This window comes from Aspergillus ibericus (genome assembly GCF_003184845.1).
Source record: "Aspergillus ibericus CBS 121593 unplaced genomic scaffold BO80scaffold_5, whole genome shotgun sequence".
NCBI lineage: Eukaryota > Fungi > Ascomycota > Eurotiomycetes > Eurotiales > Aspergillaceae > Aspergillus > Aspergillus ibericus.
Window position 1 is genome coordinate 242,065 of NW_020292103.1, and position 14,085 is coordinate 256,149.

Genomic DNA, 14,085 nt, shown 5'->3' on the forward strand with positions numbered 1-14,085 from the left:
CAAGGCCAAGGCCGGCAGCTGGCAGGCAGCCAGACAGGCTGACACGGCGGTGCCCGCATAGGGTTGGTAGGCATCCATGAAGGATCTAGAGCGCGGTAGTGTAACGGTGCCCAAGTGGAGGCAAGTGGAGGAAAGGGGAATGCCCGCCTGACGGGGGAAGCCACTTGAGTCATCGCCGGGCGCCCATCGCAGTGCCAAAACTCGCCGATCGCGGGTTTCACCGCCCCAGCCTTTCAGCCGCATCCCCCTCCTCAGCGTGTCGGACAACCCTTGAGGAAAAAGTCATTCGATTCTAAGTCACAGTAAAAGTCAAAGTGGGTATCTTGATGACGTATTATGGGTTCTGGTCCCTTTCCAAAAAGCCGCGCCCCGCAAAAATAACAATCCAACAACCAAACAACCAAACAACAATCACACGAAACAGAAAAAGAAGCCGCAGCCACTCGGTCTATGTCTATCGTCACGCTCCCGTGAAGTTGTCCTTCACAGTGTCGAGCAGGTCGGTCGCCCACTCCTTGGCTTCCTCGAGTTTGTCCCAGAGGGTGCCCCACCAGGTCAGATCCTCTTCGTCCTCGTCCTCGTCCTCGTCCTCATCCTCATCCTCATCCTCATCCTCATCCTCATCCTCGTCATCGTCATCGCTATCCGAATCAGGCGCAGGCTGAGCTTCTGGCGCAGTTTCCGTCGGCGACGCAGAAACGGATGTTTCTGCCGAGGGCATCTTGGTTGGCGTCAGACCGGCGGCACTGCTGGGAAATGGTGGGTCGGACGGACTGTCCAAAGCGGGCGTGCTTTCGTCGGAATGAAGGCCTATCGTTTGGAGAGGCAGACGCAAGGTTCCATTATTCGGATGTGGTGTGACTCCGAGAGAGTCACAGATGATGTTGTAGACATTGACATTTTCTACATTGGTCAGCTCAGGCTCGACTCATAGTTAGCACACAAGGATGACTCACGGAATGCTTCTAGCCGGCTGTTGGGTTCATGGGGGAATGCGGGTCCCCTGGCGATGAAGATCGCCCGCATCAAGGGGTGCTCGTGGTCGTATCCATGGATGCCTCTTGGGTGGTAGACCTCCCCATTTGCCAGGGCTTTGCGGGCGTCGAAGTCGACACGCTCGACAATCGCCCAGCCAGTCTTTGGGATCACCCATAGAGGAGCGATTCGGTCGTTGTTCTGAAAATGGTAGCGTTCAGGCATACTCTCACGCGTATAGATCTCGACCGCATGCGAATAGTTCGCTGCCACGTTCTCAAGCTGCTCCTGAAGGACCTTGAGATCCTCTGGTCGTTTCGGACGCAGCCCACGCAACGGCCACCCGTCGATGCGCTGGACTAGATCCAGGTCGACCAAATCTTCCAGCTGTACTAATCGCTCGGTGGCAGTTGTTGCCATGCCATGGTCGGAGACAATCACAATATTCACAACGTCGGTAAGGTTGCGTGCCTCGATCCCGGAAAATAGACTGCCAAGCATATCGTCCACCTTGGAGATGGTGCCCCGAGTCTCAGTGCTGTTAGGACCGTAATTGTGCCCATCTGCATCAACATTGGGGACATAGGCAGCGATAAACTGAGGTCTCTGTGGCGCAACATCGGACTCGGCTTCTATCCCAGGCATATCCAATAGACCCAGGATGCGGTCCACTTTCAAGGAAAGCACCTCCGAGCCGTTGAACTGATCCAGATAGGTTGGATCCATGCCTCCAATATGTGCCTCCGAGCCAGGCCACATATGGACAGCGGTCCTCACACCCTGCTCTTCAGCCGTCATCCAAAGTGGCTCAGCATTCCACCATTTTGGTTGCATGCTGACCGAAGGGTGGGTGTAATAGAACTCTTCCTGCAACTTCGGGTCCCAGAAAGTATTCCCAACAATTCCGTGGCTCTCGGGATATAATCCAGTTACCAGCGTAAAATGATTCGGGAAGGTCACGCTAGGAAAGCTGGGGAGCATGTACTGCGGCGAGACGCCGTTTGCGATAAAAGAGCTGAGGGTGGGAGTCAAGCCGCGAGTGAGAAAGTCCGCTCGAAAGCCGTCAAGGGATATCAAGATGGTGGTGGGCGCAAACAAGGCAGTGCCGTTAGATAGCACGGGCCGGGAGGAGTGGGGAAGCCGATACTTCGCCGAAGCTTTGTATGCTCCCAACCAGAAGATGAGCAGAAGAACAAAGATAGCGGAGAAGATCAGCGCAAGTCTGCGCCATGAAACGCGCCGTGGCTGATCATAAGAGATCAGCAACCGAAATCCTTGTATCATCCATAATGAGTTTGTTGCTCATGATCCATACCTGTACATATGCGTATTCTTTGGCCCGCGTATCCAAGTCGGACGAAGATGCGCTCAGGAGGGAGAGCTCATCATCCCGGTGCCCCTCTTCCATCTCGAACATTATCTCTGCGGATTCACGCTTCTTCCCATAGCGGGCCTTGCGTGCCTCCCTTCTAGCCTGACGCTGTCGTCTGCGTTCTTGCTTTCCGATTCTAATGCTGCTGCTGCTTGGACTGAAGATGCGGCGAAGGCCATGGGTTGGCCCGCTTCGGGTCAGCAGTTTCTCCGTCTCTTCTTCGTCATCGAGAACCGTGCGATCGTGTTCGGCGAGTTCTAGTGTGGTGCGGGAGTTCCGAAGGAATTCGTCATCTTCTGAGTCAGAGTCCTGCTCTGACGGAGAGCGTAACGACTCGGCGTCCTCGTCATAGTCGCCGGGAGAAAGAAGGGAGGAGGTGGGAATGTTGCGTCGTAGAGGCATGGGTGGCGGAAGGTGGCACCAGGCCGAAGTGCAAAGGGCACGGAGGAAGGACGGATCGACCCCGGAGCTGGTACGACGGGACGTACGGAGGGGTGGATAGGGGATGGAGATGGGGGAGCTGAATCACGATGGGGAACTTGGGGATGGGCTGTCCTCGAGGAGGCGATCGGCAGATCTCCGGGCCGGTGCCGCAGGGTCCCCCGTCATCTTCCACGGAGTCCTCTTCTCCACTGCACTTGCATATCTGTCTACACAGTACCTCGGGGGATGAAAACTCTAGGTAGATGCAGCAAGAAGATTAGCTTTCCAAGTTGGCTGCATAGAAATGTCTACGCATCATGGTGCTCCATTTCTTCCCCCAAGCGTTAAGAAAATGCTGATGTTATCTGCGTGAAGCTTCACAAAGCTCCTAACCCGAGGCATTCAAACTCACTAACACAGCAACTGCTTGCTAATATGATGACTGAGACTATCCTTGCTCTGTCTGCGCTCCAAGGTGGCCCGATGACGGTCTGCGCTTGATGGTCTCAGAAGGCATCGAATGAAGGAGGGATAAAGCGACCAGAAAACATAGTAAACAACAGGGGAGGGGTTGGTTTTTGACACGGCTGGAGGCGACAACTCGTCTACTCCGTACAGCATCGAGCACGCCCGACATCTTTGCTATAACAAGCAAATGACATTGGCAGCACTGGGACATGCAATCCCGTCCATATCACCAACGGATTTACTGAGCTTCCGAGGATCGACTAAGATGACCCTCTCTCTGTGGAAGATGCCCAATCTGCACTGGTCTGGTTCATTCTATTGAACTTTACTGGATGTTAGGTATGGAAGACTATGCAGCATTCTGCTTGCGATTTTGGACACGATCGGGAACGATGGGACTGCAACGTGGTGAGCTTAATCGATTCAATTGACACCATCCCAGATGCTTCCGTCTATTCTGAAAATATCACCCAGCTTCATAAGCGAGACTGAGCCTGAAGATTGCCGATGAAGAATGGATCGACATTCCTTCGCTGCTCGCTGATTCCGGCCGCCCGATTGCCCCTTCAGGAAACCCCGCGGGAGAAGGCTCCGGGTCACATGATATGGGAGGCCCTGCACGCCGCATCTGCTAACAGTAAGCTTCAATATCTACATCCGGGCGGCTATAAATGCTGCTATTTTGAGCGATGTCAATACTACTCCGGAAGCAGTGCTGTGCTTCCCACGTTTGTTCCCACCCTACGGCATCCGGTTCTTCAGACCTGCTATTCGTGGATGGCACCATGGAAAGCTACTTTGTCCCCAAGTCTAAATCGACCGACGCTGATGGTACCGGATTGGTATGACAAGGAAGCTATAAAGCACCCGGAGATCCAAACCCATCTGTCTGCCTTCTTATCTACTTCTTCCAGTCCTTAGGCCTAAGTGTGTTGTTTGTACTACATAAAGCAAACGACCTCTTTCAACTTGTGTTTGTTATCTTTCCTAAGCACCCTACCCACGATGCACTTTTCAAACCATGTTGTGGCCGCTCTGGCCATCGCAGCTGGCACGGTTCATGCTGCCCAGAATGAAGCGTCAACGGCGGTCTCTGAATATCCAAGTGCCGCTGCCTCCGTGAAGCACCCCGGCCCAGAATATAGTACTCCTGAAGCCAAACCCACAGCTTCCACCGTTCCCACAGCATATCCCAATGCCGCTGGGACAGAGTCCGCGGCGCCTATTCCAGCCGCTGGCTCTAGTGCCCCGGTTGCAGAGTCCCCTGCTCCTAAGACGAGTGTCCCACTCATCAAGTCGAGTACTCCCCAGACTCAGCCGGCTGCCAGTGTTCCTGCTGCTGCTGCCACTACGCCTGCCGCGGATGCTCAACCCCCAGCTGCTGGATCTAGTGTTCCTGCAGCTGCCGTCGCCACGACACCCGCCGCGGAAGGCCAACCTCCCGCTGCTGAATCCAGTGTTCCTGCAGCTGCCGTCGCTACGACGCCCGGCGCAGAGACCCAGCCCACCGCTGCCCAGACAAGTGTGCCTCTTATCAAGCCCTCTGCGGAGAGCGAGGCCGCTCCTGAAACAAGTGCCCAGGCCACTCAGCCTTCTGTCCCGGCAGTCGCACCCGAAATTCCTCTGACCACCGCACCTACTACCAAAATTCCTCTCACCACCGGTACCCCCAGTACCGAAACGCACAAGTACTCCAACTCAACTACTTCAAAGACAACCCTCTCGACCGCAACCGGCGGCAGCAACGGTGGCGGTGGTGCCACTGTTCCGGCCGCACCCACCACCACCGGATTCGAGCCGTCCAGCTCAGGCATCAAGATGATTGTCCCCGGCCTGGCCCTTGTCGGCAGCATCGCCATGGGCCTGCTCATGCTCTCATAAACAACAGACCCCTAATACTGTCTCTCGTTTGATTTCTGATACTACCCATCATTCGGATGTTGCATGTACCCAAAGCGGCTGTTTTATAGATGCGAGTACTCACTCTGCCCTGAATATTCTAATAATCCCCAATGAGAAGTGGAAGCTCATACATTCCTTTATTGATTCCTCCTATCATTCCCTCATCCATCTTACTCACATCTTTGCTACTCTCCTTTTACACCTTCACCCAAAACTATACACCCACCATCACTCCTTTCCACCACCGACCTCTTGACAAAAACAACCCCGTTTTTCCTTGTTGAAGGCGTATCCGGCGTTTTTTGGATTGAAACTTGACTTAACTTAGATCTTGGTTTTATCTTGAAGTACCCAAGTTATTGAAAGTTACAAGTTAGAATTTTACTTCTTGATCTACATCAATCTTTTTTATTATCCTATGCATTCATCTAGAGTTTAGTGCAATGGTGTAATGGAGATGATTGCAAAGTTTACTACTCTGTATGTAGAGATAACTTGTCGAGTGATGGGCCATGGAGCCCGGCAGAAAGGAGGAGGAGGGGGGGAGGAGAGGCCGAATCTTAAGTAGAATGGGACTCTTATCTCATCGTAATAGAATTTATACTGGTATATCTTAATCTTATGTTATATGATCACATTTCTTTGTAATACCATCATTCACAATAGATTCTTCTAATAATCACATTCATTATTATGCGTAGATCAATCATATCAGATAGCATGAAATCAAATCAAGTCATATAGATCAATTTTTTTTTTTTTCACCTCCCCTACACCACTCCTGACTATTCCGTCTTAGTTGAAGTCATGTTATCTTCGTCATGTCGCAACCCAATTCACCCATTTACAAGAACATCCCCCCGTCCCACCATCAACGCCACCGTAGTCTCCAGTAGCATTGCTCGACGAATTACTATACAGATCGAAGATGCCCGGGGCGGGATTGACCAAATGGCCACCGTACGACCGGTTCTCGATCTGCAATTTTACGTCCGTTGAGTTGATCTTCTCGTCACTCTCCATTCCGTAACAGTAGACCATTTTCTCTTTGGCGTCGCCGCCATGTCGATCGAGTGTGATGGTCACGGGGTATGGGAAGGATCCGGGCCGGGTCCAGTCCGTTGCGGAGGAGTTTGCGGTGGATGTGGCTGTGGATGTTGCGGCGGATGTTGTGGATGTTGATGATGATGAGTTGGTCGAACTCGGGAGGAGGGTGCTGTTGGAGCGGGTCCAGATTTGGATAAGGAAGCGGGTCTGCGACCATGTGCATCGGACGCGGGCGTCGGATTCGTTCGATCCGCCGTTTTGGTCGTTGGGGTCGTCGTCGGTTGTGCTGCCGTTGAGGGGGGCCAGAGAAGAGAGGAAGATGGAGCGGTCGAAGTAGGTGTAGAAACCGTAGTGTTCTGTGCTGAGGCCGCGGTTGTAGAGACGGACGGGTTGAGATGAGGGCTGTGGGTATAGGGTTGCGGCGGCGGCGGTTCCGTCGGAGGTTTCGTCTGGTGAGGGGATGATGGTTGCGAGGTTAGGGAAGGAGCTGTCGGATCTTCGCGCCAGGCGAAGGGTGGATGTAGATGTCAAATGGCTGGCTGAGAGGATAGTCATGTAGAAAGGGGTCTCTTCGCCTGCGTAGGGTGTGGTATTGTTGTCGGTGGTGTTGCCAAGGAATGTCTGGTCCTTCAAGCTTGGTGGTGATGGTGATGGGCTGTAGGAGTTATCGGAGCTCCTAGAGGAGAGCGTTTTGCTGGACTTTGAGGCAATTGTGGTGCTGTTTGGATAGGTTCCGTTGCGGAACTGGATTTCCACGCGAAAGTTCGGCTCGTTGGCGGCGTAGGGCTCGTTTGCGGATTGTTCTTCTGGTGGCAGAGCGCAGCTCCAGAGGGTGGATGGAGCTATGCAACCTGAGACTTGTGTCTGGGGCTCTGGTCCTGCAATTGTTGCGATGCCGGTAGGCATCGGTGGATAGCCGGTGAGATTGAGCCACTGCGACTGCACCGGTGTTGAGTCGCCCTTCCTTGTCAACGTCATCACCAGGAGAAGAATGATTGCTATAATTATGAGAAAGGACGTCAGGATCGCCAGGTACCACCGGCGCTTTACTTTGTCCTTTTTGTCTTTCTTAGACCCGCCTCTCCCACAGCAACAACAACAGAACCCGAGAAATTTCTTTCCCTTTTTGTTTTTTTTGTCCTCGTGCTTCTCCAATGGCTTCCGTCGGATCTCAATGATCTCCCTTTCTATTATTGTGTTTGTCATTTCATCTCGCGTAGTAGGAAGTTGCTCCATGCGAGGAGGTAGAGCGGACGAACTATTGTGATTGGAAGTGTATGCAGGCGCTGGGCTAGTATGCATATCGGCTAAGGGAATCGACCCGCCTCTCTCAGTGGCTTGTTGAAGGCCAGGAGACGTAGGGTTAGGGGGCTGTGGCTGGGCCTCATGTTCCTGAGGAGGGAACGTGAAATGCTGAGGTAGAGCTCGATCGGGGGGCGCTATAAGAATCGGTGATGGGACAGTAGCAGGTTGGACATAAATGACCTGAGGGGGAGGTGCTGGTGGGACTATGGGCTGAATGGCCGGCTGAGGTGCCGGTTGAATTATTGGCTGTATGGCTGGCTGGGGTGCTGATTGGATGATTGGTTGGAAGATGGGCCAGGATATCTTCCTTTGGGATTGGCTGTCTGTTGGTGGTGCTAATCCCTCGACCCCTCCTTGAGCACGCGTCATGAGGGGGGGGTCTTGAGGGATCTCCCTCGTTTGTCCATTGGGGACAGGTTCATCAGAAGGGTGTTCGCTTTGAGGTTGCGCAATAGTCTCGTCCGGAGAGCGTTCACTTTGGGGATGTTCACTCGGAGGGTGCACACTCGGAGGATACACACTGGGAGGGTGCGAAACCATAGCATGCGAGCTTGGAGGGTATCCCCTTGAAGTACATTCACTTGGAGGACGCTCGCTTGGAGGATGTTGGCTGAGCCGGTACTCAGTTAGAGGGTGCCCACTAAGGTTATTGTCACGAGCATCGTTGTTCTTGATATCATCTAGGGGACCCTCTGACCTCTTGTCCATTACACTGGGTTCGTACAAGGTCCGCGCCCCTAGAGTCGCGGGTATTGCGACTCTTGAGTTTCGATCTTCATCCCGTGGTGTGTCAACATCGATAAGAAGGCCCTTTTCATGTGAGCTGACCGGAACTGCATTCTCAGTATAGCCCGGTATCTTGTCTTTGGGTGTGATGGAGCAAACATGGTTGACACATTCGAAATATGGCCTTCCGCTGAACAATTCGTGGGCACAAGCTTGGTAGTACTCGGCAGCAGACCCCTGAATTGGCTGGCCAGGAAACATAAAGGATGATGCACCCAGATCCCCTGTTTCCACGGTCTGATCCTGGTTGCCCAAGTCTTTCTCGTCAAATGAATTCACACTATCATCTGACCAATCGGATAGTTCTTCATTATGGTGGGCCACTGCTGCCTCTGGTGTGTCGGGGGAAAAGCAAGATACTTCTTTCTCCCACCACTCGTCGTTTGATGCTGCTAAGTCGGTTGTGATACTGGGGACTGGTGGTCTAGTAGGCTCCGTTGGTGTGGTATTACCCAAGGCTATGCTGAAGCGACCCATCAAAGGCGAAAGAAGATAGGTCCACCACCCTTCTGACTGATGTCGATTTGCTTCGGTATTGATGCTCAACCTATCTTGGATCTTTTTGACCGTCCCGCTGGAGTAAGAGCGAGAACGACTCGCACGTCGCATATCGTCTTCTTCGAACACAGTCCCGGTCGAGAACGCACGTTGTCTCCCTGCTGAAGCTATAGAGTGCATCTGTGCAGGCTCGATTCCTGTGTTTTCAGCCCCCCTGAGAAAGGGAAAGTCCGGAATGGCAGGCACCGGTGGTATATCGAGGTCCTTGTCTTTGTCGTCGGGATATGGGGTTGGCTGGGAGTAAATGCTGGATGCTATCCTAGGACGCGGATGCACTGGGCCAATACCGGTCCAGAATGTATCTTCTTTGGCCGGTGTGACAATAATCGAGGGGGTCAGTGCCGCTCGTTGGGCCTCTCCTGTGTTCACTTTCAGCTGTCTCTCATGAGAGCTTGGGGATTCATCAAATGGCATGCTGAGCCCAATCATGATGGGTCGATCAGAGGGTGAAAGGTCGTCTTTGCCCTTCTTCCTTCCCCGCATATTGAATAACGACAGGCGTTTCTTTTCTGATCCGGAGGATCTATCAGGGGGTTGGTCGAACTCCTGGTTCGAGCCCTTCTTCAGTATTCCTCTGATACCATGTGTGGCCCTCTCCTGTTCTCGTGCCTTTGAAAGCGCCTTCAAGTCATTCAAATCCATCACCGTCGGATCAGATTCATCTTGCAGACCATTAGGACCGGCCGGAGAGAAGTCTGTGACCAGATTCAATCCAGGAGGTCGGTCAGACCTCTTCCCAGTGTAAAGACTCAGGTTGCCGAGACCCTGTTGGTTCGGTTCCGTTTGATAAGAATCCCGTGTCCCTTCCACTGCTTCCTGCTCTTGTGCATGGTGATCCTGTCCTGCTTTGCGTATGAATGGATTCTTGCGTGTTGCTTTGTTCAGGAAAGCGAAGGGTCGATTTCTTTCCATTTCATGGTCCTCAGGGGACGAAGGCACCGGGCTAGGAACCTCCTCTGTGATGGGTGACGACAGAGGGAAAGTTGGAGCTGCAGGTATTCGTAGTTCTGCTGGTGGTTTCTGCATTCTGGAAACCGTATTGCCTGTGTGGCCAACACGGTTGCCTTGTACTGAACTAGGAGATTAGTTGTTGGGTCTGAATCGGGCGAACTGGATTGGACCAAGTACCGTAAACTGTATGATGCGTTTTGATAAGGTTGTTTGGGTATTGAACAAGCAGGTCAACTGCAAGAATGTGAGTCTTCCGCTGATGGATTGTCTGCCTGGTGATTCAATAGGAAACAAAGAAACCCAGGACGGCTATTGTTGTCAATAAAGAATCCACAGGTGAGACAGCCGTGAATGGATGAATGGAACAATGGTCTTCAGAACAGGTACCAGCTTCAGCACAACCGCACCCGCTGTTGTTCACACATGGTACATCTGGTGGAGAAACAAAGAGTAAAGATAAAGAAAAATAGGCCAAGATTGAATCCAAACTCAAAGTTCCGATGGCGCCAACGTTGAGAAAGGGGAGAGAGATACATGGACGGGAAGACAACGGGGGACGAAGAATTTCGCGAAGAGGAATAACACGAGCGGTCCCAGGAAGCGCAAGCAAGTGATGCAAATCATGCAACAGCTATCCATCCTGGCCCTGGACACCTGCCGGCCCGCATGGTCCTGACTATTAATTTGGCAGAGGACCAAATCCTCCGAGCTCCAGACGGTCGACCCGGACGGGTTGACTCCATTGGGCAGGAATGCTTGATCGGCTCTGCAGACGGATGTTTGACATGGAGCTTGCGGGAGGGATTGGCTCCTGAAGAAGCAGAGGAAGCTTTGTAGCCGCCGATGAGGGGACGGCGCGAACAGAAGTAGATCCGAGACGACGGTGAGGTTGCAGAACTGCCCCCGTGCGCCAATCAGCGGCCCGCACGCCCGTGACAAAAATAGCCCGTCTGCAGATTCTCGCCGCTTTTCAAAGAGTCCAAGACACCGGTGGTGGCCCGTGAGCCCAACCCCCTCACATTGCGATTTGACTACGATTCGTATGATGGCCCAAGTGCTTCCGGTAGAAGGCCTGGTCGAGGGTTCAATCGACGGGGCTGCCAATCCGCAGCACCCAATGCTGTGACATCTGATTTCCAGAGGTATCCGTATAACAACATACATATAATAAACAAGCCATGGGGATATCAAGTCCAACACCAGACACACTCCTTTTCCATCCAACGGCGAATCGGGTTCCCTTGTTAGCCTTCTTCCGTACACACACTGCGAGCTCGACCACACCGGCAATACAAGATGATGCAGACGAATAAACACTTTCCACGCCCAAGTCCAATTCCCAGGGAGTCTACCCCCGACCCCAAGAAGATGCAACGGAACACCACCAAAGGTATAATGTAGGAGGGGGGACGGAAAGAAAAGAGAGGGGGTGGAAATGGCGGGTTGGTGGATCAGTGAAGCAGATTGTCGCTCAAATGACAATAACCACCCAAAACAAATCTACAAAGCCAGATGGCCAAGTCAAATACCAGGTCTAGAGCACAGGGGAGTATGGCCTGTGTCAAGCAAAAGTAACCGTCACCAATGCATTCATCGCGGGGCCATTCCATGGCAAATGTGCGGTAGCCAACCATCGGCTATCGTCGTTCATCGCTATACTGCACCCCTTGCATCGGAGCAACCGTCCCATTCATGAGAGGGGGCAGCGTACGAGGTTGTTCTTGCGCCATTCCCGACCCAGGGGCATAACCGGAAAAGATCGGGCCGTGTACCTGCCCGTTCGGCTGAGGAGCCGTCATAGAATGGTGCTCGAAGATGGACGGCTGTCGGGATTGGCCGTTGGCTTGCTGCTGACTGAGTTGAGCGCGCATCTCTTCAAGCTCGCTCCTCAAGACCTCATTTTCTCGGCGAGTACTGCCGAGCATCTTCTCCAGATGAGCGATATATTCGATAGCTGGAAGAAAGTTAGCCAAAGAACAATGAACGGATCCCAAATAGGCTATGGTGTGAAGTACCTCTTGTAAGTGTCTCCCATTTACTAGACTTGTTGTTTTGACTCTGTGGGAGGCGTACACGCAAGGCCTCGAAACAATCCTTCATCTCACTGCGGCGCTTTCGCTCCGCCAACTTATGTGTGACCCTCAGCTCCGGGGTTCTGCTATAGGGTGTGCTGCCACTGTGTGCCTCGGACTCTCCGATTAGGCCACGGACTTGCTTGTGTTGCAAGGAATGGTGGTGTACATTTTGTGGTAGTTCTACACAGGTCAGAGGATCATGTAGTGTAAAGGACATAAGGCTGGCTGGAACACATACCATGCTGTCCACGGGGCAACCGTGCATCGGAATATACGCTGCTGGCCAATGATTCGGCAGTACTTCCTTTCCGCGAGAACTGGTTGGTAGACTTTTCCGTGGTGGAAGAGACGGAATTGGATCGCGCAACGTCTGGGTCTGGGAAAGCGTATGCGAGACCAGCGGTAGGTGCCTCGGCATTGTAAATTTCCGAGCGAGGATTTGATGAGATCGCAGGGGCAGTGCGGCCAGCTGCAAACCCGCGATGTTCGCCAGCCCGTGGGCCAAGTGGAGAAAGCGGCTGCCCCCCAGAATAGCGAGGACCACGGTAGGAGTTGTTCATGTTCACATCCATGGATATACCTCGCTCTCTCTGAAGGCCCGAAACGATAGATGTTTGGGAGACATTCGTACTGTGGTAGGGGGAGGCCGGGTTGATGGCTAGTGAGCTAATCCCTTGGTTCACTCTACTATCCACACTGCTCCGTCGTGACTCAGGAGGTTCCACGATACTACCTCGTTGAGAAGGAACATCATAATTCTGGTTAATGGAAGGTAAGGTGGTATTTGGTTGAGTAGAACCAAAGTTTGGCGAGGGCTGCGCCCCCGCGGAGGAAGGGGTATTGGTGTTGGAGTGGTCGTTGGGATAAGGAGATCGATCCGAGACATAGGATGCGCGATTGGGGGAAGGCTGGGAGGATGTGAGGAAGGAGAGGGAGGGATAATTGCCGGTTCCATTGGTTGCGGTAGAATAGGTAGACGACCCTAGGGAGAAATCAGCCTCCGCATGTAAGAACGGGTGAGACGAAGACTTACTGGTACTTTGAGGCATCGACCAATTCCCTGAATCGCGCTCTATCGTATTTAGGGAGGCATTCCCCGGTGATTTCTCGGCCTGAGTGGGGATACCGCCGGCCATACTTGCCGTCAAAGTTGAAATGGACGGCAGAGTCTGAGTCGACGATACCGGGGGGGTGTGCGGACCCGTGGTAGCAGGCTCCCAGGGCCGATGAGTAAGGGTCGTCTCCATGATAGTCGGCTAACGGGTATCTCGGTAATGTAACAATGTATAAGATAAGACGGTTCAGGCGAAAGGAGGCGTAGAAAAAAGGCGCCTTCGCAGAGAATGTGTTCGGACAGGTCTGAATGGTGTAGAAGCCAGTGTCCCTCCGCTATCTCATATTCGACGAATCGCCACAGCACGTAGTTGAACAGCAAACGTTAGACGTTGACTGACAAGCCGATCTCTGCGATGGAGACCGTATTCAACCTTATGTGACTAATGTGGGATTGGTGTGAAGCGCGTGAGTTCAGTGCAGGATCAAACCGACTCAAACTGGCGCGTGGGGTCAATCACGATGGGGAGGTCGCCGCTGTATTGCACGTCCTAGGTCTAGCAAAGCCACTGCAAGAAGGCCAGTTCGAGCAGATTGGGTAGGATGTCTGTTCCCTTCCGACACTCAATCCCGTAGGGATAACACGCAGCGTGTGTGTGCTGTAGTCGTGCGACAAGAGCAAAGCGGCGGTCACTATGCGAAAGGTACGAGCGCAAATGCCGTGCGAAATCGGTAACGGTAAGTAAAGTCGAGTCAAAACCGTAAAGGTATTTCCTCCAGGAGAGAAAAAAAAGTTGCCGGGGAGGAGAGGAGGGCGGGAGAAACCGTCTTGGTGGAAGCGAGCGGAGGACGGAGAGGTGGGAGGGACAGGAGGAGAGAGGTAGGTTATACAAGAGATCGGCGAAGGAGAGAAGATATGCGATGAGAATGCAGGTGGAGGAACAGGTGGTAGGAGGGAAAGGGAACACTAAATCTTAAGTAAAAGGGAACAAATCGTGTCAGCTTCGGCCACATGGGGGAGACGGAAATTATGTACGGCAGGGCCAATGGTTCCGGGGCATGGGTTTGCGGTGCAGGACTGGAGCTTACCAGATGGCGAGGGTGCAAAACGCTCGGGCGGCGCAGCGGAACGTGGCACGAGATTAAAACGACGAACAATTGGGCAGGAAG

At 53.0% G+C, this 14,085-nt stretch overlaps 6 protein-coding genes across 6 annotated transcripts; 1 reads left to right on the forward strand and 5 right to left on the reverse strand.

Moving 5' to 3' along the window:
- Window positions 1–351: 351 nt before the first annotated feature.
- BO80DRAFT_204165 (alkaline phosphatase family protein) lies at window positions 352–2,905 on the reverse strand. Its single transcript, XM_025714231.1, has 3 exons — window positions 2,291–2,905; window positions 957–2,220; window positions 352–903 (listed from the first exon to the last, which is right to left on the reverse strand). The coding sequence occupies exons 1-3, from the start codon at window positions 2,747–2,749 to the stop codon at window positions 461–463; spliced, it is 2,166 nt and encodes a 721-aa protein (XP_025578922.1). The 5' UTR covers window positions 2,750–2,905; the 3' UTR covers window positions 352–460.
- A 221-nt stretch (window positions 2,906–3,126) lies between these two features.
- On the reverse strand, window positions 3,127–3,577 carry BO80DRAFT_204202 (uncharacterized protein). The gene has a single exon (XM_025714234.1). It carries the CDS (start codon window positions 3,447–3,449, stop codon window positions 3,219–3,221), a length of 231 nt encoding a protein of 76 aa, XP_025578923.1. The 5' UTR covers window positions 3,450–3,577; the 3' UTR covers window positions 3,127–3,218.
- A 478-nt stretch (window positions 3,578–4,055) lies between these two features.
- BO80DRAFT_204204 (uncharacterized protein) lies at window positions 4,056–5,342 on the forward strand. The gene has a single exon (XM_025714235.1). It carries the CDS (start codon window positions 4,244–4,246, stop codon window positions 5,117–5,119), a length of 876 nt encoding a protein of 291 aa, XP_025578924.1. The 5' UTR covers window positions 4,056–4,243; the 3' UTR covers window positions 5,120–5,342.
- Window positions 5,343–5,777: 435 nt separating this feature from the next.
- Window positions 5,778–10,098, reverse strand: BO80DRAFT_204278 (uncharacterized protein). The gene is made up of 2 exons (XM_025714238.1): window positions 9,965–10,098; window positions 5,778–9,906 (listed from the first exon to the last, which is right to left on the reverse strand). Exon 2 carries the CDS (start codon window positions 9,860–9,862, stop codon window positions 5,960–5,962), a length of 3,903 nt encoding a protein of 1,300 aa, XP_025578925.1. The 5' UTR covers window positions 9,863–9,906; window positions 9,965–10,098; the 3' UTR covers window positions 5,778–5,959.
- On the reverse strand, window positions 9,957–11,188 carry BO80DRAFT_204240 (uncharacterized protein). The gene has a single exon (XM_025714236.1). The coding sequence runs from the start codon at window positions 10,949–10,951 to the stop codon at window positions 10,277–10,279; it is 675 nt and encodes a 224-aa protein (XP_025578926.1). The 5' UTR covers window positions 10,952–11,188; the 3' UTR covers window positions 9,957–10,276.
- BO80DRAFT_204262 (putative HLH transcription factor (Hpa3)) lies at window positions 11,188–13,290 on the reverse strand. Its single transcript, XM_025714237.1, has 4 exons — window positions 12,896–13,290; window positions 12,101–12,844; window positions 11,803–12,042; window positions 11,188–11,741 (listed from the first exon to the last, which is right to left on the reverse strand). Exons 1-4 carry the CDS (start codon window positions 13,107–13,109, stop codon window positions 11,425–11,427), a joined length of 1,515 nt encoding a protein of 504 aa, XP_025578927.1. The 5' UTR covers window positions 13,110–13,290; the 3' UTR covers window positions 11,188–11,424.
- Window positions 13,291–14,085: the final 795 nt, after the last annotated feature.

Excerpts from the sequence above, each read along its gene's own strand:
- BO80DRAFT_204204 (XM_025714235.1), top strand. The coding sequence starts at position 4,244 with ATGCACTTTTCAAACCATGTTGTGGCCGCTCTGGCCATCGCAGCTGGC.
- BO80DRAFT_204202 (XM_025714234.1), bottom strand. The coding sequence starts at position 3,449 with ATGTCCCAGTGCTGCCAATGTCATTTGCTTGTTATAGCAAAGATGTCG.
- BO80DRAFT_204278 (XM_025714238.1), bottom strand. The coding sequence starts at position 9,862 with ATGCAGAAACCACCAGCAGAACTACGAATACCTGCAGCTCCAACTTTC.
- BO80DRAFT_204262 (XM_025714237.1), bottom strand. The coding sequence starts at position 13,109 with ATGGAGACGACCCTTACTCATCGGCCCTGGGAGCCTGCTACCACGGGT. Across the intron at positions 12,845-12,895 it reads GTCGATGCCTCAAAGTACCA|GGTCGTCTACCTATTCTACC; the intron begins GTAAGTCTTCGT and ends ATTTCTCCCTAG. Across the intron at positions 11,742-11,802 it reads ATGGGAGACACTTACAAGAG|CTATCGAATATATCGCTCAT; the intron begins GTACTTCACACC and ends ACTTTCTTCCAG.
- BO80DRAFT_204165 (XM_025714231.1), bottom strand. The coding sequence starts at position 2,749 with ATGCCTCTACGACGCAACATTCCCACCTCCTCCCTTCTTTCTCCCGGC. Across the intron at positions 2,221-2,290 it reads AAGAATACGCATATGTACAG|CCACGGCGCGTTTCATGGCG; the intron begins GTATGGATCATG and ends TCTTATGATCAG. Across the intron at positions 904-956 it reads CAGCCGGCTAGAAGCATTCC|AAAATGTCAATGTCTACAAC; the intron begins GTGAGTCATCCT and ends TGACCAATGTAG.
- BO80DRAFT_204240 (XM_025714236.1), bottom strand. The coding sequence starts at position 10,951 with ATGTATGTTGTTATACGGATACCTCTGGAAATCAGATGTCACAGCATT.